Source organism: Panthera onca, chromosome D2 (genome assembly GCF_046562875.1).
Source record: "Panthera onca isolate mPanOnc1 chromosome D2, mPanOnc1 haplotype 2, whole genome shotgun sequence".
In the NCBI taxonomy this organism is placed as follows: domain Eukaryota; kingdom Metazoa; phylum Chordata; class Mammalia; order Carnivora; family Felidae; genus Panthera; species Panthera onca.
In genome coordinates, this window is record NC_138349.1 from 26,489,965 (window position 1) to 26,515,606 (window position 25,642).

Below are 25,642 nucleotides of genomic sequence, written 5' to 3' on the forward strand. Positions count from 1 at the left end.
CCAGCTCCAACACCTTTAGGGTTCTGAGCCATTTTGGTAAGTCCAACAGTAAGTTCCTTATTTTTTGTTACCATTTCAGTACTAATGGATGTTGGTCACTGTCCAGTCCTTCCCATTTTTCTGAGAAATTGTCAGGAGGAAGAGAATATTTATTAAGCATGTACTATATGTGCTATAAAATATATTTTATGTACAGTGTACCTTTTTTTTTTTAAGTTCATTTATTTTGAGAGAGCACACATGCAGGAAGGGCGGAGAGAGAGAGAGAGAGAGAGAGAGAGAGAGAGAGACAGAGAGAGAGAGAGACAGAGAGAGAGAGAGAGAGAGAGGGAGGGAGGGAGGGAGGGAGGGAGAGAAAGAGAGAATCCCAAACAGGCTCCCCGCTGAACGCAGCGTCTGATGCGGGGCTCAAACTCTGAACCCTGAGCCCATGACCTGAGCTGAAATCCATAGTTGGCGCCCCTGCACAGTGTAGGGCTCTTCACAACAGCCCACTGAAGTGGGGATTATTGCCTCTGTTTTGCAAATAGTTCACCAAGTCAAGAGGTAAAAGAAATTGTACGTGGAAATTGGCTTAAGATTCATAGCTAGAATGTAAACCTAGGTCAGTTCTGTTTCTTAATGCTGCTCCGAGCTATCACAGGAACAGAAATTATTTACTAATCTCTCAATGAGAAGTCATTGTCTTGCATTTGAATATAATCCTCATCCTTAGAATACAGATAATTTTACACGGTTTTTCTTTTAATTTTTAGGAGTAAACGTAAGGAAATTTACACAGAGTACTGTGTAAATACTTCGTTCTAGATATTGTTAAAATTCTAAAATTGTGCATTTTTTAAATCTTGGGAGGAATTGAAAATATGTTAGACTCTCCTTTTGAATTTTTCTGCCCTCCTCTCCTTTCTAGGCTATGTTATTAGCCACTAGGGATGAAATCCAATTATCTCAAACTAAGTGTTTTGCAGTTACAAGCCCAAAGCAGAGAGAGAAGATAGAATAAAGCTATTAAAAGTACCAGAGAAGAAATTAAGAGAAACTAGTTTTTGCTAAATTAGAGGATTATCCTCTTACTAGCAGAACTATTCCTGGACTTTTGATCTGTCATCTTATCCTGTCATGCATAGTAGATGCCCTCAATGATCTTGTTTTATTGTTTTTGGAATTGACTCAACTTACTTGACATTTAAATGAACATTTTTTTTGCATGGTATATTTACTTGGACTTAAGTCCAGGCCACTCAGGTCATGTTTCTGTCAGCTATTGTATATCCTCACAAAACTTACTGGCATTAGTGGCATTTAAATTTTTTTTAATGCTTATTTGTTTTTGACAGAGGGACAAAACGTGAACAGGGAAGGGGCAGAGAGAGAGGGAGACACAGAATCTGAAGCAGGCTCCAGGCTCTGAACTGTCAGCACAGAGCCTGATGTGGGGCTCAAACTCATAAGCCATGAGATCATGACTTGAGCTGAAGTCGGACGCTTAACTGACTGAGCCACCTAGGTGCCCCTGGCATTAGTTGCATTTAAAGGAGAAGAAACAATCTAAAGTAAGAAGTATTATATATTATATATTATATATTATATATTATATATTATATATTATTGGTATGCTGTTACCAAAGACATCTCAAACAAGGTAGAGCACCTTTTTCCCTCCCTTTTTTTTTATTGTGGTGAAATCCACATAAAACTTACTATTTTATCTATTTTAAATGTATAATTAGCGGCATTCAGTAAATCTACAATATCGTGCAACCCATTATCAATTTCCACAACTTTTTCATTATCCTAAACAGAAACTCATTAAGCAGTAACTTCCCATCATCTTTTCACTTCAGCCCCTGTAACTCCTAATCTACTTTTTGTGAAGTTACTGTTCTAGATGTTTCATATAAGTGGAATCATATGATTCCATGGGTCTTGCTTATGTCTCTTAGCATGTTTTCACGTTTCTTTTATGTTGTGGCATATATCAGATTTCATTCCTTGTTAAGGCTGAATAATATTCCATTATATGTACAGACCACATTTTGTTTATCCATCGTCTATCAGTGGACACTTGGGTTGCTTCCACCTTTTTGACTTTTGTGAGTAGTGCTGCTAGGAGCATTGATATACAAGTATGTATTTTAGTCTTTGCTCTCAGTTCTTCTGGGTAGATACCCTGGAATGGAACTGGTGAATCCTATAGTAATTACATGTTTAACTTTTTGAGAAAGTCCTGATTGTTTTCCACAGTGGCTGCACCATTTTACATTCCACCAGCAATGCATGAGGGTTCTAGTTTGTCCACATCCTTGGCAACACTTGTTATTTTAAGATTTTTGTTGTTATTTTGATAATGATCATTTTAATGGGTAGGAGGTTGTATCTCATTATGGCTTAAAAATATATATTTTTAATATTTATTTTTGATAGAGTGCGAGGTGGGGAGGGGCAGAGAAAGAGAGCGTCAGAGGATCTGAAGTGGTATCTGTGCTGACAGCAGGGATCCCCATGCAGGGCTCAAACCCACAGACCCTGAGATCATAACCTGAGCCAGAGTCAGCCACTTAAGTCCAATGCTCAACCAACTGAGCCGCTCAGACATTCCTCTCATTGTGGTTTTGATTTACATTTCCGTAATGGCTGGTGATGTTGAGCACCTTTCATATGTTTATTAGCCATCTATATGGTATATCTTATTTGGAGAAATGTCTTGTCTTAGTCCTTTGTCCATTTCTTAACTGGGTTGTTTGGTTTGTTGTTGAGTTGTAGATGAAATGTCTTTAGATATTTTGGACATTAATCTCTTACCAGGTATATAATTTGCAAATATTGTTTCTCATTCTGTGGGGTGCCTTTTCACTGTCTTGAATAGTGTCTTTTGATGCAGAAAAGTTTTTAATTTTGATGAAGTCCAGTCCATCTATTTTTTCTCTTGTTGCCTGTGATTTTGCTGTCATGTCAAGAAATTGTTGCCAAAATCAGTATAACAAAGATTTTCTCCTCTGTTTTCTTTTAAGAGTTTTATAGTTTTAGCCCTATGTTTAGGTCTCTGATCCATTTTGAGTTAATTTTTGTATGTGGAATAAAGTAAGGATCCAACTTCATTGTTTCTCATGTGGATATCCCGTTTTTCTCAACACTATTGAAAAGACTGACCCTTCCCTTCCTGAATGGTCTGGGCATCCTTATAAACATCATTTGACCATATATGCACCAGGCAGCATTAAAAAAAAAAAAAGATACATGACAATGTGAGCGTTTGTGTGGTGTTTCAGCATTTCTTAAAGAAAGATGAGGCTCCTTGTAATGGTACTGAATTAAGTTAATAATGGAACATCAGCTGAGTAGAACCTACTGTGGCTAGTGTGTAAACTGGATGCACCTTTTGAAGTTCTTAGTGTGACAGCACTGTCAAAGTTTCTTAAAAAGTTTTTGGTACAAGCTAAGGAAGATAACCTATCTTAGAAAAGCCAGAGAAATTGTCATTGTCCAAAGTCATGAGAGAGGACTCAGGGCATCCTTCTTACAACTTGAAAATGTAGAACTTACATATTACCTTATTCCACATTCTCTCAAACAGATTGTCTCCATGCAAGAGAGTTTTATGTTAATGAATGAACAGCTCTTAAGTCATTGAAAGTTATTAACCTATTCATATCCTCTGACTTATTCTTGAGGGATTTATCACTTTGTGAATGGATCAGATGTATACAGTTGAAGGTTTAAGGAATATAAAAGTAGGTGTGATTTTTTTTTTCTAAAAGAACTTTTAAATAGGGTTTTGTTTGTTTTTTCTGAAACAACAGAATAAGGGCTTGAGTGTTTGAACAGAGAAACTAGGGTAATAGATAAAAAGAAGAAAAACTTCCAAAAACAAATGATCCCTTTCCAAAAAAAAACTAGGATTGTGCTTCGTAAAATTATTAATAAAAATAAATTGGAAAACACTCACAAACAAAACAAAAATCTAATCAGTATATGTATATATCATGCAGGACATCTTGCCTCCCTGTTGCCTGAGGGAGTGATAAGGCTCATTTGGATGAGTAAGTTCTATTATGTTTGTACTCAACTCAAAAAGAATTGTGAAGATGAAAAGTGATACTTTAGTACTAGAGTCCAATCAGTGATTAGTATCAAGGATCCATTCAGAATAAGCTGAACTTGATGGTATCTATGGTTGAATGGGTTTGCATAACTGGAGGGTTCCTTATGTACAGTATTGACTGTAAAGCAATAAAATATACTTCTCTGTAAATCTCCAGAAGTGATTTGAGGTGACTTGCAAAATGAAACACATATAAAATGGGTCAAAAGACTACTTTTTTTTTTTTTTTAAGTAGGCTTCACTCCCAGTGCAGAGCCTAGCACATGGCTTGAACTCATGATGCTGAGATCAAAAGTCAGACACTCAACCCACTGAGCCACTAAGGCGCCCCAAAAGACTACTTTTTATAGGGGTGCCTGGGTGGCTTAAGTGTCCAACTTTGGTTCAGGTCATGATCTTGCAGTTTGTGGGTTTGAGCCCCGCGTCGGGCTCTGTGCTGACAGCTCAGAGCCTGGATCCTGTTTCAGATTCTGTGTCTCCCTCTCTCTCTGCCCCTCCCCTCCTCACTCTGTCTTTCTCAAAACTAAATAAACATTTTTTTAAAAGACTACTTTTTATAAAAGACTGTAATAAGATATGCTTCCAAATATCCTTCATATAATCACCTTATTAGAAAAACTTATTCCAATATTGCTATCATTTTTTTTTTTTTTAAGATTTAATTTTTAAGTAATCTCTTAAAAATCTGAGTGTGAGGCTCGAACTTACAACCCTGAGATCAAGAGTTGCACGCTCAACTGACTGAGCTAGGCAGGCACCCCTTCACTGTCATTTCTTAGACATTTTAGGAATTCTTTAGAAATTTGTTTTCATAGCCAGTTTATAAACACAAGAAAACCTGCTTCATTGCTTCATTAAGTAGTCCCCTGTTTTTTAACCCAGTTTGATCTACCGTTTTATTCACTGGTTGCTCTGAATAACTGCCACCCCCCCCCCCCCCACCACTTTAAATTCACTTCGTCATCTGTTGATGAAAAATGTGCTACTAGGGAGGATATCTAGAACAACATGCTATAGACTCTGAAAGTAGTTTTGAAAGAATTTCAGACATGTTCTGAGTAATGATTGCATTATTGGAATAAGTATATATTGACTTGAGGAGTGATTATTTTGAATGGGAGAAGGCTAGTTTGGATGAAAAAGTTCTATTATGTTTGTTATTAAAAGGCATTATTTGGGGAGGGGTTGGGAAAAACAAAAGGCATTATTTTATGTCCCATCTCATACCGTAGTTTGTTTTCATTTCATAGTTGGTTTTTGTTTGTTTCTGTTTTGGTATAGTTGTCTTCTAGAGAGAGAGAACTTAGAACTTATTTTGGAATAAGTCTACTGATCCTTAGGTAAAAATACTTGTTTTCTTTATTAGTTTGTTTCTTTAACTGAACTAAGTTATTTTTTAAAAGCTATTGTTGATGGCATCCCCACTTTCGAATTTTTTTCACATGTTTACATTTCTGTTTTGTTTGGTCCAATGTCTCACCCTATGTGTTAACTCTGATTTGCTAAGAGTGTTAATATATGATAATACTAAGCCAGTACTTTCATACCAAAAGAGCAGTGCCTTTGTTACAGTAGGTTTTCTCATCAAGACTATAAGATTGGACAGCCTTAATATAGTTAAAATATTTCTGAGCAATCCTTAATTTGGAAGGCTCTTACTATAACTTACTGCTGGTAGAAGACTGTTCTAGTATCATACTGGCCTGTAAGTGGGAAGGATATTCAAGCAGTAGTTAAAAGATCACCCAAACTAGTTAATAATTCTGTATGTGCATGTGTATAACTTTTGTATACTTGTGCAATTTCAGTATTCTTTGAAAAATTAGTTTAAAAACTTTTGATCTGATAGAAGTTATTAAATAGGAAGAGAAAACATTAGGGAGGATGAAACAAGAATCCAAAATACTGATAACTGTTAAAGCTTGGATGATGATTTTAAAGCAGATCATTTAATATTCTCTATTTTTTTGTGTATGATTTAAAAATATTCTTTTTTTAAAATATGTCACTTTATTATTTTTTTAAATGTTTATTTTTGAGAGAGAGAGAGACAGAACGTGAGCAGGGGAGGGGCAGAGAGAAAGGGAGACACAGAATCCAAAGCAGGCTCCTCCAGGCTCTGAGCTGTCAGCACAGAGCCCTACTACATAGGGCTCAAACTCAAGAACCTGAGATTATGACCTGAGCCAAAGTCGGATGCTTAACTGACTGAGCCACCTAGGTGCCCCTAAAAAATATTCTTAATAAAGTTAAATTAAAAGACTAAGTAGAGGAAACTGACAAAATGCCAATAAGGTGATTTTTTTAAAGGTATTAGAATGTAAAGGTTTTTTATTTCCATTTGATATATACTTTTTATTTTAGGTATTACTGCTTTTTTCTTTTCCTTTCTTTTTTTTCTCTTCCCTTCTCCTCTCCTCTCCTCTTCTCTTCTCTTCTCTTCTCTTCTCTTCTCTTCTCTTCTCTTCTCTTCTCTTCTCGAGAGTGTGAGAGAGTGCGTGTGTGTGCAAGTGTGAGCCGGGAAGGAAGAGAGGGAGAGAGAATCCCAAGCAGGCCCCACACCCAGCATGGAGTCCGATGCTGGTCTCAATCTCACAATTGTGAGATCATGACCTGAGTGAAAATCAAGACTCAAATGTTTAACTGACTCAAATGTTTAACTGACTCAAATGTTTAACTGACTGAACCAGGTGTCCCATCTTACTGCTTTTTCTTTCTTACTTTTTCTTTTTTTTTTTAAGTTTATTTATTTTGAGAGAGAGAGAGAGAGAGAGAGAGTGAGCATGAACAAGCAGGGGAGGGGCAGAGATAGAGGGAGACAGAGAATCCCAAGTAGGCTCCATGCACTTAATTTGGTCTCTACCACAGTGCCGTAACAATTATGCCAGACGCGAGGCTTGAACTCATTGAATCTTGAGATCATGACCTGAGGTGAAACCAAGAGTCAGACACTTAACCAACTGAGCCACCCAGGTGCCTCATGACTGCTTTTTCTTCAACTTAAGGATTTCTTATACTAACTACCTCAGAAAACAAAGGACTATTTCTGCAACCAAGTATGCTTTTGAAGTGGTGTATGTTAGGAAAGAATTTTAAAAGAAATAATACTCCAGGGACACCTGGGTGGCTCAGTCGGTTAAGCATCCCGCTCCTGGTTTCAGGTCAGGTCATGATCTTATGGTTTGTGATAGGCCCCACATCAATCTCTGCGCTGCCAGGAGCCTGCTTGGGATTCTCTCTCTCCCTCTCTGCCCCTCCACCATGCACATGCTTGCTGTCTCTCAAAATAAATAAACATTCTTTAAAAGAAAGAAGACCGAGACAGAGAAAGAAAGAAAAGAAAAAAGAAAACTCCAGTGCATAATCTTAGTTGTAGATAAAAGCTCTTTGTATTGAGATTAAATACCCTCAAGACTATTATTTTTAGATACATACTTATGTTACCTGTTTTAGATTTATATATTACTTTTAAGCATATCTATTTTACATATATGAGTCTACACTTAATTTCCAAATTTTGATTCCCTTTATGTCATTTCACTATCCCAGTTGGTGTTTCCATTAAATTTTTTAATTTTTATTTTTTTAACATTTATTTATTTTTGAGAGAGAGAGACAGAGTGCAAGCAGGGGAGGGGCAGAGAGAGAGGGAGACACAGAATCTGAAGCAGGCTCCAGGCTCTGAGCTGTCAGCACGGAGCCCAACATGGGGCTCGAACTCACAAAATGTGAGATCATGACCTGAGATGAAGTTGGATGTTTAACCAACTGAGCCACCCAGGCGCCCCATGTTTTCACTAATTTTAAATTAATCTTTCTGAATTGCAATAATGTGTGGTTGGTTCCTAGGTCATTAGGAGATTTAAAAGATTGTTTAATAAAATCCAGTTCCATCTTCTCCATTACAAGGTGAGTGATAGAAATAATCACTTATCAGTGTTTATGATCTTTTCATTGTCAGTCATAAAAGTATTCAAATGTAAATCAGGTTATTTTTTGGAATAGTGTCTTATGTTAGTTGCATCAGTAAAATTACTAAAATCTTAAATATTGCCTGCTGTTTTCAACAAGTATAAACTTGTTTCAAGAGTCTTAACATTAACTACATTGGAATTAGAATTTTAAAAACATTTAAAAGGAGGGGTGCCTGGTGGCTCAGTCGGTTAAGCTTCCGACTTTGGCTTAGGTCAAGATCTGTAGGTTTGAGCCCCGTGTTGGGCTCTGTGCTGACAGCTCAGAGCCTGGAGCTTGCTTCGGATTCTGTGTCTCCCTCTCCCTCCCCCTTCCCCTCCCTCTCCCTCAAAATAAAAAAACATTAAAAGAAAATTTATTTTTTAATTTAAAAGGAGTCTTAACATAATAGTTAACTTTTGATTCATCTCTTTTCTGCTTATACAGTCTCTGAATGTTTGCTTTATCATTGGGTTAATGGTCACTGAGAAAAGGACCAGATGATAATGGAGGCATGCTATGTAATGAAAATTTAAGGTTAAGCCTTGTGGATAAAAACCTACTGGGTCAGAGAACTCTTAATAGTGGGGGTTACCTAGGCCAGGCAGATCATGAGGTGATTGTAATTCTTTCAGTCATTGGGAACATTTGTTTGGTTTGACAGCCATGGGAAGGAATCAAATTCAGGTAATTACAGTCCTTCTGGCATAATTGTTACGGCACTGTGGTAGAGACCAAATTGTGCCTAAAGTTTTTGTTTCCTAAGGTTTTTATCCACCCTCTCAATTTTTCTTTGAGATGAATAGAATAACAGGATTATTTAGGATACCCTGTGGTTATTGAAGAATGAATTTATTTCCGTCTGGATTTACAATTCAGTAAGTACCTAAATTCTCTTTACTTCAAGACTCTTAAGAGGATACTCAAAACATTTCAGTTAGGTGGGAGAACTTATTTGGAAGTATCTGACCTAAAGTATATGCTAGACTTTGTGCACTTTTTGCCCATGGACCCAGTTGAGACCTCAGACCATAGTTGGCTCAACTAGTTTGTTGTTTTTTTAAATTGAGTCAGTAGTTAAAAATGGAGAAGTAAAAATTCAGGCTGGCTGTTATCATAGAATTGGCAACATTTGGCTGAGTATGAGTAGCTAAGTAGCTGCTTTGCCCTTTAGGCAAGACATGCACCAACACTTAGCCCATTTTCACAACAGTTGAACACTGATATAAGTGATATATATCTGACGATGATACAGACTGATATAGATAAATTACCTGGATCTGAGTCTTGGAAAGTTTGGTGAACTTTATAGTACCTGGAGATACTGGTTATAAAAATGAAGTGTCTGTTTAAGCCTGAATAAGTCACACATAGTTTTTAAGAAGACTTCCTGGGTTGGGTTAATTGGCCCCTTCTCTGTCCCTTTTTACCTCCCTAGCCACACCATGGTATTGATCTTCTGAAATTGATTATAAATACCTAATTATATATCCCTGTAGTTCACTTTGAGCTCCTTTAGGCCAAGGACCACGAGTTGTTTTTTGTTCTTAGTATCTAGTACCTGGTAAGCAGTAGGCATCCAAATGTTTGTTACATTACTGTAACTTTAGTACAGGTGTTTTTGTTTTGTGTTAGTAAAGGGGTTTGAGTGGGATGAACTGTTCTTATTTTGGGGAAAAATTATGTAAAAACTGTTTCAGTTTTAAAATTATAAGCAGCTCCTTTGGTTAAGCAGGGTTTTTCAGGTTATTATCTCAAAATTTCAGTTTTTCTGTTTTAAATTGAAAACCCTTCTTTCCACATGGTAACTACATTTATCATGGTGAGCACTGCATAATGTGTAGATGTTGTGCACCGGACACTGACATAACACTGTATGTCAATTATACTTCAATAATAAAAATTAGAGTAAAGAATACTCTAAGTACACATGCCTGCTAAGTGAACAAGCTCTTAGAGGGGAAAAAAATGGAATTAGGGAATTTTTTCATTTTGTTTTAAAATAAACATTCTTCTAATACTCTTAATAATTTTTTAAACGAATCTTTTGCTTACCATTTAATTTTACTTTTGCAGTGACTTGAAATTGGCAGGCTTCCAAACTCCCCTTGTGTGTTTATCTACGTTTTTAGCTATTTGGGAGTTGGGTTCATTTTATATTACTAAAAGTGTTGGATGGTGCCTAGCTTTTGTATTCTAAGTCAATTAAAATTGAGGTCATTTTTAGAAATTTTCAATATCTTTTAAAGATCATTTGTGATCTCTTGGATTAGAGATAGAAATTTCTACTCTATGTTATTACCTTAGGGTTTTCAAATAGTTTTGAAAAGTGGAAAAAGTCCTCTGATGTTTATATGAGATTTGGAAAGGTTTTATCTAAAGTTGCCTGATGAAAACGTGAATTAATTTGCCTTTTCTAGTTTTGGTCTCAGAGAACCAACATTGCATAGCCTAAATAGAGAATGTTGATATTAATCACATTTACGGCATAAAAGCAAGTAACTATTCTTGGGTGGTTGGGTTGGATATTTGTTTTTCATAGTGATTGGTGGTGGTGGTTTCTGTTAGTTTTAATGTTTGTAAGACTTTTAGACATTCTATTTGGTCATTTTTGCTGTTCTATTTAGTACCATCTTCCTTTCCCAAAAAAGTTGGGAGGAGTCAAACCATATGTAAATGTCTCTAGGGAAAATGACTCCCTATAAAGTTAAACATAATGAATATCTTAAAAGTGTCAATATTTTGTATGTATCTTCAAGTCATTTCTTTGACTAAACTAGGTAGTTTCTCTAACTTTATGAAAGTAGAGCAATATGACTGTGCTTACTGAAGGCAAATATCCACTGAAAGAATCAAAATAAAGTTTTCCTTCTATCCCACATTTAGACATCTAGTTAGATTTTTAGCAGCGTGACGTTGGTTCTTGTCTGTATCAAGATGGCAAATGTAGGTGTTGGAAGGGTAGAAAAGTCGGTAGTTAGGTACAAGTAGACTTATTTTGGGTACTTAACAGCAAGGTGAAACTGCTCTGGTTTATTCTTGTTTCCTCATTTAGCTTGTTTTACTTACTGTAGTTCAGTTTTAAACAGTTTACCAGCTGAATTTAGTTTCTATCATGTAAACCTGAAATGTGCTAGAGAAAATAAACTAAAACAAAATAGATTTATTTTTCTGTTTATCTTTTAACTTAACATTTCAGGATCAGACTTGGTACTCCAGGCTCAGGGTGTCAGAAAAGGTAAATAATGGACAGTACTTAGGCTGATCTTCAGTACCCTTCTTTTGTTACGGCCATTTAGACAAATTCTAGTGATGGTCAGAGGCTTCTAAATAGGAGGACAGTAACTCCTGTAAATACCAATATCCAAATGGTGTCTCTCTGTTCCAGCCCATCGCAACAGTTTTAAAACCAGTTTTTGTTTTTGTTTTTGTTTTGTTTTGTTGCTTTGTTTTGTTTTTTAACAGGAGAGCCAGTGTAACTCCTTCAAGACTGGAGTGACACTCTACATCTGCATCTGCCTCGTGTGAGTTCTCATTTTGGCAGCAGCACTCTGCTAGGCTGGAACCTCTCTAGAGGTTTGCCCTTCCTTTTCCTAAAATCTGTAAACTATACACAGTGTGTCTTGGTGGCAAAGGTAAAAAGTGCATGAGAATTTTAGACTTCCTTGCAGAAAGATTTTGGCTCATTTCAAAGAAATGGTCTCCTCTAACATAGGTTCTATCTTGTATGAACAACATTTCCTCAAAACAGAGCCCATAACTTTGATCCCCACAACATACAGTTGATATTTTTTGGAGAACTGTTTTTTTCCTTACAGACTATGGAGTAAAGAATATCTTTAAATGCACTCAGTAGCTTCGGCTTTCAAAGCTTTGGTTGTTCTCTTTATAGTCTAGTTACGTAACCTGAGAACACCGTGTGCTGCCCTAGTGTGGCTCAGGCAGTCCTCTTTTTTGGACTCTGGCCCTTGAAAGAACTTCTTCTTTGTCTTTGAACATTGGGTAAATTAGGATAGGCCTGAGGACTTTCTCGAAGAAGAAATAAGCAGTGAATGTGTGAGGTTATGTTTACTCTGAATCTGTTGGCTGCATTTTGAAAGTCGTAAGAATTGAGTTTGAAGCTATGCATCACTTACTCGCCAGTTTGGGGAGAGAAATTGAAGTTAGAGCGTTTGCAGCTGTGGAGAGGCATAGAGCTGCACAGTGTGAGGCCATATATATGGTTCCCCACATATATCAAGGCTGACTTTAAAGGGCATGGTCATTTAAAAAGGGAGTTTTGCTTCTATTTATTTATTTTTCAAGGAATGGTGATACTTTGCAGGCTTTAGGACTAGTCATTTTTGCTACCAGGTCAGAACAAATTGTGATTATTCCCAAGGGACACTTAGAACAAAACATCTAACCTTCTGCTCTGTGCAGCTACAGTCTGCTTTTCCAACCCTGGTTGTACTGTATAGTGCTCTAGCAGATGATTTAATGACCTGGGAATTTGTGTTACTGAAATGATTATCCGGGAAGCTTATGAGAAAATGTCAATAGCTTGTAGGTCTTCCTGATTAATATAGAGCTCAGTGAAATAGATAGTGTTGTCAAAGTGGAACTTGAACTCTCTTTGCTAAATCCATTCCCACCTGATTAGAGGAGCAGTTTGTTTTGGACTAGGTGAAAGAAATTGGAGGGAGGACAGTGTGTTTCAACACCTAGGCTTAAGTTTTGATGGCCTATGTAATCTAGAAATTCATGTTTAACAGTGGTATAATGCCTCGCCACAAAGAGCTTTGGATGAGAGTGAGGGAGACTTAAGTTCTGCCTTAAGCTTATATTTGTGCTTGCTATGTATGTAACTTCAGGTCAGCAAATGGGGAAAATACATTGTATTTTTGGAAAGTACCCTAAACTCATTGAGTAAAAGGAAATTTAAAGTATTTGTTTCTGTAGGTGGAATTACTAGAAAGTTACCTCAGTTGAACACTTGGGAGGTTCTGCCCTGGAATAAACAGAAGTGTGGCAAGTGTGTAGTGTTTTATTATCTGCTGTTCTAGGGTTTGTGCTGACAAAATGGGGATTTGAGGTATCTCCCTCCTCCCTCCACTCCTCACCCATCCCTGGGTCTTTTTTCCTTCACTAAAAGTTCTGAAAAAATGGATTTCGGTTTTGATCCAAAGTGTCTCCTAAACACAGGTTTTAATCACCATTACTCCCTCCCTCTATAATTACCTGATGTCTAACTAGGGAAAATGTCTCATTTAGGGCTGAGCATGAGTGGAGGTGATTAAGGTTTCCCCCCTCCCATTCTTATGGCATAGCTAGCAAATTATCCTTCTGAAAAAATTAATAATTGAAAATATTTTATATGGGCCAAATCCTGTAAGAATGAATGTCAGTGGATTATCCACATTACTTAGCTATACTGGAATTTTGTTTCATTAAATATTGTTTGAAATAAGTAGGACTTTGTTAGGATTGAGAAACAGTTTTTGTTTTATGGAAATTTTGTTAAAATGAGATTTACTCTCAGTTGGGGTGGAAGCACGGTGTTGGATGAGAGATATTATATTCTCAAAATAATTCAAATTGACATCAGTCAATACTTCTTTTCTAGTTTTATTATAGCACACCAGCTCTTACCCTTTTAGTGTGTAATGAATATATAAGCACTTCTTTTACCACAGTGTACATCATCTAGATTTAAGAATTCCACCCTCAAGGATTCCAAAAGGGTTTGGTTTTTGTTTTTTGGGTTTTTGTTTTTGTTTTGTGGGGTTTTTTGTTTGTTTGTTTTGTTTGTTTTTTTTTGGTTTTTTTGGTGGGGGAAGGTGATGATGGGGCTGGAGTTGAACAGAGAAAAGTACATAGCCAGTCTTGAGAATATTAGTATTAGCATTATTTTTACCCCTGACACAACAGAAGAAACGACAGCTTCTTTTGGCATTGTTCTGATGAGACTCAAGGGCCTCCTTCTCCTAAGGGCCTTAAAACATTTAGGCTTTTTAAATATGATAAATGTTTATTAAAGGAGTTTGAAAGCTCACCTGCTTTTTTTTTTATATTTCAACTTAATTTAAAAATAATATATATATACATTAATATTTACAAGTTTTTAAAAAGTACAGAAAGGTACATACATGAAAGTATACTTTCTTCCCCATCTCTTAGCCACTCAGTTCCCTTCTGTGGAAGTGACAAGTATTACTGATTTCTTTTACGTAGTTCCAGAAATATTCTAAAAGATTGATTTTGGCAAGGAAAAGTTAAATAGTACTCATTAAGATATTAGCACTAATTTGGATTGGTAGACTAATTGCAGTGAAAAATCAGTTTGAGCCATAGGCTGTGTATTAATTGTGGGTAGAATAATAATAATAATAATAGCATTATTATGAGATAAAAATGGATTTTTTTTGCCTCATTTGGCATTTAGCAAGATTGCAGGTCTATTAATTTTTATCTTTAATATAGCTTATTACCCTCTCCTAGAGACTGGTGGGAGGATCCTTACCTAAATATTGCATTTGGAGGAAACCTATTTAAAGGGGCAATGTTTTCTTTATACTGAACTGCATTGATGATTCTAAAAAGTTTTTTCATTATAGAATAAGATTTCAGAGATAGGTAATAGTAGGGAGAAACTCCCATATTCTGAAATCCATCTTATTTCGCCTGTAACAAACTCAGTAGGCTTCTTTGGCAGATAAGGATATATATCCTATACATATACTTGCACATACCCATCCTTCCATAAATTTCATAAAATGAGTCCTAATTCTTTTTTTAATGTATATTTCCAATCTTACTGAGAAATAGACATACATCACTGTACAAACTTAAGGCATACAGCACAGTGGTTTGATTTATATATATTGTGAAATGACTACCAAAATAGGTTCAGCTAATACTCATCTTCTCATATAGATAGAATAAAAAGAAAAGAAAGAATAAAGGAAAAAATTTGTTTCTCCTTGTGGTGAGAACTCTTAGGATTTGCTATCTTAACAGATTTCTTATATATCATACAGTGGTATTAGCTGAAGTCCTCAATGTTGTCCATTATATCTCTACTACTTATTTATCATATAACTGGAAGTTTGTACCTTTTGACCACTTTCCTCCAATTCTCCCCCCTGATCCCTAGTCATAATTCTTTAATATCTGATTTCCAGTCCACATTCAGATTTCCGTAATTGTCTCAGACATGTCTTTTTATGGTTGATATTGCAGCAATAAGTTGTAAAATGCAACTAAAAATTTTTTTTAATGTTTATTTTTGAGAGAGAGAGAGAGTGTATGAGCAAGGGAGGTGCAGAGAGAGAGGGAGACACAGAATCTGAAGCAGGCTCCAGGCTCTGAGCTGTCAGTACAGAGCCTGACGTGGGGCTCAAACTCATGAACTGCGAGATCATGACCTGAGCCGAAGTCGGACCAACTGACCGAGCCACCCAGGCACCCCTGTAAAATGCAATTTTGATGGCTTTACAATATTTTTAGGGCTGATAAGAAAGCAAGTTAATCCTGACAAATAGAATTATGCTGATCGGAAAAAGCATATAAAGCAACTACCAAGCCAAATAGTAATTGTAAAAATAATTTTTTTTTAAAAAAAAGCTCATTTTGAAGGATTCCTACACGAACTATACACATCAGCGAAACCTTCAACATATCTAGACCTCTCTACCTGGTTTTCTATTTACGTACATTCTCATGGTTTATATCACAGCTGTTGTGCATATTAGTTTCTTTTAAAACTGCCTTTAGATTATGGGCATGAAAGAACAGATAAAGGAAAAAAAGTTTCCTAAGAATGAAAGAATTATTCTGAAATGTTTGATAATTCATCTTGTCACTCTTGCTCCTACAAAAATATGACCTATTTCCACAGACTAACAATGGAGTTCTGTGATTACTTGGGACAGTACAGAACATGGAGTTTGAGGGAAAAGAAGAAAATGGCCTATTTAGGAGGAGGAGGGAGTTGGGAAAAAGTAGAAATTCACTCATTTGCCCTTTATTTTCATTGACTATTATTATAACGAGAACCTCCTCTCTGTGCAGTGTACAAGTCCCCGGAGTATGAGTCTCTTGGCTTTGAGCTTACTGTGGAGAGATTAGTTTCTATTGGCTATCCTCAGGAGCTGCTCAGCTTTGCTTATGATTCTACATTCCCTACCAGGTAATTTTTCAAGATTTCTTTGGATTAAGACCTTTCCCTCTATCCCCCAAATTAATAATTCCAAATGCATCTCTGACCCTGACCACGGTCAAAGAAAAGAACCAGAAAAGATGGTTTGGTTTGTTTCTGGTTTTGTTATTTTGGTTGGTGTGGATTCTAATATTATGGACTTTTCATGTACATTATATCTCTTGTGGGTTTTAATTTTTTCTTTTTTTTTTTTTTTACATTTATTCTTGACAGAGAGAGCACAAATGGGGGAGGGGCAGAGAGAGAGGGAGACACAGAATCCGAAACAGGGTCCAGGTTCTGAGCTGTCAGCACAGAGCCTGACACAGGGTTTGAACTAACAAACCATGAGATCATGACCTGAGCCAAAGTCAGATGCTTAACCAGCTGAGCCACCCAGGCGCCCCATATCTTTTGTGTTTTTGAATTGAGCTTAGTTTATTGTTACTGAAGATCTATTTATGGGAAAGAAAAATTATTAAAACTGATGGGCAGTAATCACAGATACTCCTTGCTTTCACTGTTGGAGATCAGTTACATGTTTTACTGACATACTTCAATTGGTCAGTGGGAGCCTCTTGGCAGTTTGCATTTTTGGATTTGATAGGGAAGATTTAAGATTAAGAAAGATGGTGTTTGAGATGCCATCATGAATGTCCCATATATAGCATCTATTAGAAGGAAATATAAGCCAGCTCCTTTCTCCAAGGAAATTAAGACTCTTTTAGAATGGAACCAGTGTATTAAGAGGAATTATGGTTCATACCTTGTTTAAGCTCTTATTCCTTATAGAAAACAGTTGTGATTATTTATCTGAACAGAGTAAATATTTTTTAGTTACTCTGGGTTGAGTTTTTTTTTTTATTAAAAAAAGTTTTTTTTTAACGTTTATTTATTATTGAGAGACAGAGGCAGAGCATGAGCATGGGAGGGGCAGAGAGAGGGGGAGACACAGAATGTGAAGCAGGCTCCAGGCTCCAAGCTGTCAGCACAGTGCCTGACGCGGGGCTCGAACTCACGGACTGTGAGATCATGACCTGAGCCGAAGTCGGTCGCCCAACCAACTGAGCCACCCAGGAGCCCCTCTGGGTTTAGTTTTTAAGATTTTATTCACTTCATCCTCCAGGATTATATTGTTTGGGACATGCTTGAGTCTTCATAAAGATTGAATAAGATGGCATTGGTTTATGATGATTGAGTAATACTACATAAGATTGTTGCCTGTATTATTGATGATGTCCTTATTTGCATATAGGGGACTTGTCTTTGATACACTATATGGAAATCTTTTGAAAGTTGATGCCTATGGAAACCTCTTGGTCTGTGCACATGGATTTAACTTCATAAGAGGGTGAGTACATAGAACTTTTAGCCTCTGTCTAGTGTTTTTATAGTGAAAAAATAATGAAGATCATGGGTCTCCCCAGATGTAATATACTTTCCTGTTCCCTCATCATTAAAGAACAATTTCTTTACATAAGGATATTTAACAATTATTTATTAGGCAGTTAGGACTCAAATGGACTTATATAGTTAGCAGTTACATTTTGTGTAAATTAAGTGGTTTCTAATTATATAGCATCCAACAAAGCTAATCCTGAAACTTGCCCAAAAAGAATTATAGTGGCTTTGACTTATTTGCAATTCTAAGATTTTTATTTTCTCCTTTTTAATACAGTTCTCAGGTAGCTGCTCAGAAGAGGTATGTATATAAAAGCGCTTTGAAAAATGTAAAATTACAACAGTGTAAATGACTAAGATTTTTAACAGCTAATATATGATTTTTTTATATTCTAATGAATAGCTTCAGATACTTGATCATGTGGTTAAATTTTTTAAAAACAGGCTAAAAATGAAAATAGGGTGATAATATTTAAAACTAGAGTAAGCTTTATTTTCATAATCAGAATATTTCCATTCTCCCTAACTCGGACTTTCTGCCTTAGTAAATAGTAGATAAAATTTACTGTCTACAATGTTTTGGTCTACTATTTTTTGGTGAAACATCCCAATTTTTTCTTTAAAAATCACAATACCACAGTTTGACATTTTTTGTCCTCATAACTTTGCAATTATATATTTTCTCCACTATTATACTACTTAATTTACTACTGATACTGCATTAGGCACAGAGCAACACTTAAAACCAAAATAGATTATCTGTCAGTCTCTTGTATAACTTTCCTATATATTATTTTCAAAGGCAAAATAGTAAAAACCACACAGTCTGGATTGAAGTTTTTAAAGAGAGAGTGTGTTTTTGGTACTTACTTTTTGTGATAAGAGGCACAAGCTAACTGGAAGTGTACCAGAATATCATTTAAATCTGAGATCACAGCAGTGCCCTGTTTGGAATTGAAGCATCTGATATAAGATTTTTCAGCTGGAATTACATAGGCTCAAAGGTTTCCACATAGACATAGTGCAAACAGTGTGAAGTAAACACCCCACCTTGACACATCTGGGCAGGCCAGTGATTATATCTCCCTCTCTTTCACTGCTCCTCTCATGAGGGGTTTGTTCAAGATCCATGAATATCAGGAGGCAGGATTTAGAATGTGAAGTGACTGCAAATAGTGTTAGCAGCCTAAGCTATTTTATAAATGGATATTGTACCATAATTCAAAATCTCAATGAAGATGAACCAAGGTTCTATTTTTTAATGTCTGAAAAGGGATTTTTGTGTTATGGAGAAGGGTAGTCAGAGAGGAAAAGGAAAGGAAGTTGTTCTATAAATGAGTACTGCAATTAGTGTTACTAACTCAGGATCCACAGATCTTCTTTCTTTCCCCAAATAAACTAATAAAGTTTCCAAATAGCTCCTTTGGAAGTATTTTTAGTAGTGTTTCAAAAATAAGCCATTTATTTTTTTTATTAAAAAAAATTTTTTTTGATGTTTTTATTTATTTCTGAGACAGAGACAGAGCATGAGCAGGGGAGGGGCAGAGAGAGAGGGAGACACAGAATCTGAAGCAGGTTCCAGGCTCTGAGTTGTTGGCACAGAGCCCGACGCAGGGCTCAAACTCATGAGCTGTGAGATCATGACCTGAGCTGAAGTCGGACACCCAACCAACTGAGCCACCCAGGTGCCTCAAAAATAAGCCATTTATGAGTAATGCAGAATCATTCAAACAGCACTTAACACTCTACAGTCTTTAGAATCCAGAGGAAAAGCCTGTGGAGAAAGAGAGGCTGAGGATGGAGAGAGAGGGAAAGAACAAGCTATTGAAGCATACTGGTGGATGAGGCTGGCAGGGAGGTTAGGGCTCCATCAGGAATTGCTTTACACACCTTGCCAATGAGTTGGGGCCTCTTTTTTTGGACAGGGGCAAAGGCCTTTAAAGTTCTAGGATGGGATAATGTTGAGATCACATATTTATTTCTACGAGTCACAGAAAGTTAGCAGTACAGTAGTCCATAACAGTTTTCCTCCCAGCTCCCAAGTCTAGCATTCCTTCTTCTGGGATACATTATCTGCCCCCAGTTAATATTTATTTTAAATACATGCTAGCTTGATTTGACAATTAAGAGGGCAGAAGTGAGCAAAGGGCAGAGAGCGGGGGGAAAGAGAGGGAGGGAGAGAGAGAGAGATAAATAAGTGGGGCTCACTCAAAGCAGGGCTAATGTTTTACCTGAAGTGGGGCTCGTGCTCACCCAATGCAGGGTTCATGCTCACTCTGAGTGGGGTTTGAACTCAGAAACCATGAGATCGTGACCTAAGCTGAAGTCAGATGCTTAACTGACTGAGCCAACCAGGTGCCCAACACTTAACTTAAACAGAATGTAATTGCTAACTCTATAAGTCATTTGGGTTCTTATTGCCTAATAAATAACTGTTAACTATCCTTATGTAAAGGAATTACTTTTTAATGATGGAGAGAATAGGAAAGTGTATCTAAGGAGACAGTGGCATCTTACTAAACCCGACTGAGGAAAGCATATCATTACTATTCCCTTCCACCTTAATTTTTAATACAGAAAATCTTAGAAGGCTAGAAAATGAGATATTCTACAAAGTTATTCCTTACTGGGCACTCTTATTTCAGAAGGGTGACTAAGACAGGGAGCTAATGTGATTTTCTTTTCCTAACTAGAATTTATGCCATTGGTAGTTAACAGACCCAAGCAGGAATTTACCAGGTTACAAACTGAGTACAAACTTTAAATTTGATGTCCTTTATTTAGATTAGTTATCTTTATATATTCATTGTGAGAACTGTGCAGTTTTTAAATAAATATTTTATTTTTAAGCAATCTCTACGCCCATCATGGGGCACAAACTGACAACCCCAAGATCTAGAGTTGCATGCTCTACCATCTGAGCCAGCTAGGTGCCCTGAGGATTGTGCATTTTTATGTTTTAGTTTTTCTCCCTTTTGGTTTCTCTCTACATTTTTTTTTAAATTAATGCTGTCCCCTTCAACTTCTTGGAGTGTTTCATTTCACTCTCCAAGGTTCCTGGGCATCTCTAACAACTTCTGTCTGTTTTGCTGGCTTTTTTCCTTTTAACCCTAAATGTTCCCCTTGGGTCTATTTCAGTCTTCTGTTTTTCCTCTGCACCGTAAGTGACCTTATTTTCCACTATAACAGTCTTCGTGGCTTCACCTTTTACCTATGTGTAGATGATCCCAGTTCTCTCTTAAGTCTGAATCTCTGTTTTAAGTTTTTGACCTTGTTTCTAATTAATCACCTATAAAAATCTGTTTACTTTCCAAAATAAAACTCCTCTTACACCTGTTATTCAGTTTTCATATTTCTGTAAATGGTACCACCACCCTACCCTCTCAGAGACATCCTTATGTGAGCATCATCTTTGATTCTCATGTCCTCATCTGCCACAGCCAATCAGTCCCCTGGTCTTAATTCATTTTACCTTGGTAGTCTCTCATGATTAATGCTTCCCTTTAATTTCCTGTCCCATCACTCTAGGAGAGACCCTTCCTGCTCTCATCTAGGCTACTGCAATAACCACTTAACTGATTTCCCAGTCTTTTGTGTCAGTTAGTTTTTCTGCGTAATGAAGTACTTGAAAGCCTGTTGGCTTCAAACAACGACTGTTTTATTTAGCTTAAAATTCTGAGAGTCAGCTGGGCAATTCTGGGGTTGCTCAGCTGATCTGGAATGGCCTGACTCACATGTCTGGCAATTGGCAGCCGGTGGTGGGCGTTCCTCATTTCTGTATGTAGCCTTTATGCTCCAGCAGGTTGTCTCTCTCACTCACACAGCAGTCTGAGGTCCAAATGCAGCAAGAGTAAGCACGCCCCAATATGCAGGTGTTTTCAGAGTTTCTGCCTGGATCCCTAGTTGCTGCTGTTCAAATGTTTATTTGAGGGTGGAGAGAGAGAGTGAGCCTCTTAGCTGGAGTAACTGCAAAGTCACACATTACAAAGGCATGGAAAGAATTTGTAGCCATTTGTGCCACAGATCACATTTCTTTCTCCTTTTTATCCTAAAACTGTTACTAATGGAGTATTATTACAGTTTAGCTCTGATGGATTTATCCTTTTGTGTAAAGACTGTCAGTGGCACCAAAAACCTGTCGATGGCACTCTGAGTGCCTCTGAGTGAAAGATATCAGCATGATCTGCCTCAATTCATCCTTCTAGCTTTATTTTCCTCTGCTCCCCTGTCTGTACCCAGTTTGGACTAGTTTCTGAATTGGATCTTCTGAGCCTTTAAGGACCAGCTTCTGTGCCACCTTTTTCATGAATCCCTCCTAGATTTCCTTCTTCTCACACCCACATTCACTTTTTTCTACCCCTTAAGTTGAAATGGTCTCCTCTTCCTCAGTTTTCTCATAGCTCTCTGCACTTTCTTGTGACAGTTGTGATTTTTTACTTTGTGATAACTGTTTGTGTATGTGACTCACCTCCCTTAGCCGACCGAGGGCTGTTTAAGGGCTGGAACCCGAGCTTGTTTATCTTCATAGCTACTCACATGTAATATTTAGACCCTGCCTTGCATGTAGCCACCAAAATATTTGAATGAATTTTTGAATGATGAATATTTCTCATGGTTGTAATGTTCATTTTTTGAATGTCATTTAATTTAAATTTTTTCTTTCAGACCAGAAACTAGAGAGCAGTATCCAAATAAATTTATCCAGCGGGATGACACTGAAAGATTTTACATTCTGAACACACTGTTCAACCTACCAGGTAGACTCATTCTGTGCTTATATATGGATGCTTTCCCTTCTTTTCATGATCATTTGTCTTTGCTCAAGGGAGATAATGAAATAAGTTTGAATTATTTCATTTATGTTTATGAATATCTGTTCTTCATTTTTCAGAGACCTACCTGTTGGCTTGCCTAGTAGATTTTTTTACTAATTGTCCTAGATATACCAGGTATGTATATAGTGTAATTTTCTTTTTCCAATTGATTTTTTTAAATTAATGTACAGGGTTTTAGAGAACTGGCCATTGTAGGTCTTTTCTGCTTTTCTGAAGTGAATTTAGTGCTAGTGAGAGATGCCACATTGCCAGCCTGAGAGATGGGACAGCACCAGCAGCTCCATGCAGGCTCTCACCTCCCACACGGCCCCCTCTCCTTGCCAGTGTGCTGCAGCCATGTTTGGAAGGGACCACTTCTGATTGGCTTCTCCTGGGAATGAAGACGGCCAGCAGAGGTGCTAATTGTGACAACTGAGTGGGAGGTTTGTGTGATGATTATCTGTCCAAGCAGAATTACACTAAAACCCCCCAACTCATTTCACAGCAGCTACCCGGGAGCCATTCAGTGATGACAGTTTAGTTTCATTCCCAGGCCCAGCAAGATTTGATTGAGGAGTAAATATGGTTTATCCTCCTCAAAGTAAAATTTTGTTTAAGTCTTGAACAAGGTATCCTATCCTTTTTAGGGCAAATTGTATAACCACTGCTGAAAGCTCAGCCGTATGTGTCAGAGTTGGCTAACTTATCCTGTCTAGGCCTTATCCGCTTCAAGGCACTAAATCTGGTGGGGCACCAAGTCACTAAGCTAAATAGAAAAAAGGCAATACCTTTGTACCTAGAGAAAACATCAGAAGAGTCAGGATGAAGAGCACCTAAATGACCAATTTTAAGTTTTAAATGTTTCTTTGATGGGAACCTGTTTCTTAAAAGTGATGAGTAAAAGAACATGATATTTTTGGAACTGACCTTTTAGGTTTCATTCAATATATTGTTCTATCACTTTGTATTTGTTCACAATTATTGTATTCCATTGAACACTGTAGTCCTTTCTGGTTGTCAAAATGGATTTTTGTTAGGGAGTAATTATTTTCCTAATTAGCCTAGTCTTTCCATGTGATCATGGAATCCTTGGGTCCCCTGGGCAATGTTTGGTATTCATTTTACTTACCCTCTTTTGGATTCCCTGTCATGTTTTTTTCATCTTTGTATAGCTGTGAAACAGGATTTAAAGATGGGGACCTCTTCATGTCTTACCGGAGTATGTTCCAGGATGTAAGAGATGCTGTTGACTGGGTTCATTACAAGGTACCTGGGAGCTGCTGCATCACCTGTTCACTCTGTGGCTTGTGTGGCTTGTGTCTTGTGGTCTGACATTAACTTTACAAGTGCAAATAGAGCAGAATTTTTCTTCCATTAAAAAAAAAAAAAAAAAAAAAGGATTTGCCCACTAGTGACAGCTCTCTAGAATACTTTTCTTCTTGTCTTTGTCCTACTTTCGGAAGTTATGCTGATCTTTCCTCCCGTGATCCTGCTTGGCTTCCAGCTCTTACTTCAGTTTTCATTTCCCAAACTTAGAAGAGATTTTAGTATTAAGATTATACTTCCCCCTACCTTTGAGGATGATTATTGTTTGTTTTTTTCCAAATACCTCCTGTTTGACTAATACGTTAATTAAAATTATACTTACTATAAATTATACTGAATAAAATATGAAATACCTTTTGATTTCTTGTTTAAAATAAACATAGTTTTATATTTTAAATACCTTTTGGAGGCAGAGTTGCAGCAAATCACATCTGCTTTATCATGGCCATCTCTATGTACTTTCCATTTTGGTAAATACTTAAAAAATGCATTTGGGTTGATAGTAGTATAAACTATTAAAAACTGATCTTGTTCTTATTTTCCTTTTTTTCTTCCTGTAGGGCTCCCTTAAGGAAAAGACAGTTGAAAATCTTGAGAAGTATGTAGTCAAAGATGTAAGTAATAAAGGGGAAAATAGATCTGCAAATCAGGGAAATCAATAACAAACCTATTTATAATGAAATGGATAAAGGAAGATACTAATTTGTCTTGATATAATATATGTCAAGTACAATCACCAGGAATTTTCAGCCAGAACATAGGTCTTAGTAGTTTTCCCTGTTTGTTCCTTGGCAAGAAGATCCAGTATATCATTTGTCTTTTTAGCTCTAATGATAATAGCAGCTAGAGTAGTTACTGTGTGTACATCACTGTACTAAGTGATTACATGCCCTTTAATCTTCCATATAACCCTGAGTGAGGTATTGTTACCTCTGCTTTGTAGATAAGCTGAAGGGGGCTCCTGGGTGGCTTAGTTGGTTAAGCGTCTGATTCTTGACTTCAGGTCATTATCTCATGGTCGTGAGATCAAGCCCGGCATTGGGCTTTGTGCTGAGTGTGGATCCTGCTTAAGAATTCTCTCCCTCTGGGGTGCCTCGGTGGCTCAGTTGGTTAAGCATCTGACTCCTGATTTTGGCTCAGGTCATGATCTTGCGGTTAATGAGATTGAGCTCCACATTGGGCTCTGTGCTGATAGCATGGAGCCTGCTTGGGATTCTCTCTCTCCCTCTCTCTGCCTCTCCCCTGCTTACACTTGCACTCTTTCTCTCTCTCTAAAAGAAATGCATTAAAAAAAAAAAAAAAAGATTCTCTCTCTCTCTGCCCCTCCCCCACTTGCACTCTCTCAAAAACAAAAACAAAAAAATTTTTAAAAACCTGAGGAACACAGGTTATATATAACTTGTCCAAGTTTATACAGTAAATTTTTTAAATCTGTAGATTATGGAATTGTGCCAATGTTAATTTCTTAGTTTTGATCATTGTACTATGTATAAGTAAGATCTTTAATATTAAGGGAAGCTAGATGAAGAATATGGGGAAAAAATCAGGCTAGTTTAATTAACATATAGTGTCGTATTGGTTTCAAGAGCAGAATTTAGTGATTCATCACTTAACATACAACATCCAGTGCTCATCGCAACAACTGCCCTCCTTAATGCCCCTTCCCTCCACCCCCAGCAACCCTCAGTTTTCTATATTTAAGAGTCTCTTATGGTTTGCCTCCCTCTCTGTTTTTATCCTATTTTTCCTTCCTTTCCCCTATGTCTATCTGTTTTGTTTCTTAAATTCCACATGAGTGAAATCATATGATATTTGTCTTTCTCTGACTTACTTTGCTTAGCATGATACACTCTAGTTCCATCCATGTTG

At 37.0% G+C, this 25,642-nt stretch overlaps 1 protein-coding gene across 9 annotated transcripts in view; it reads left to right on the plus strand.

Annotated features, from left to right (window-relative positions):
* The window catches only part of NT5C2 (5'-nucleotidase, cytosolic II), a 148,973-nt gene that overhangs the window by 110,999 nt on the left and 12,332 nt on the right, over nt 1-25,642 (plus strand). For 6 of the 9 annotated variants that reach the window (XM_078434796.2, XM_078434794.2, XM_060641609.3 and 3 more), the window contains 7 exons: nt 16,106-16,223; nt 17,488-17,583; nt 17,911-17,934; nt 22,299-22,390; nt 22,525-22,582; nt 23,620-23,713; nt 24,334-24,387. In XM_078434796.2, coding sequence (XP_078290922.1) covers nt 16,106-16,223; nt 17,488-17,583; nt 17,911-17,934; nt 22,299-22,390; nt 22,525-22,582; nt 23,620-23,713; nt 24,334-24,387 — 536 coding nt within the window. Of the gene's footprint in view, nt 1-16,105; nt 16,224-17,487; nt 17,584-17,910; nt 17,935-22,298; nt 22,391-22,524; nt 22,583-22,794; nt 22,891-23,619; nt 23,714-24,333; nt 24,388-25,642 lie in introns of those variants that run through there. The other 3 variants (XM_078434797.2, XM_078434800.2, XM_078434801.2) reach the window with 3 other exon arrangements.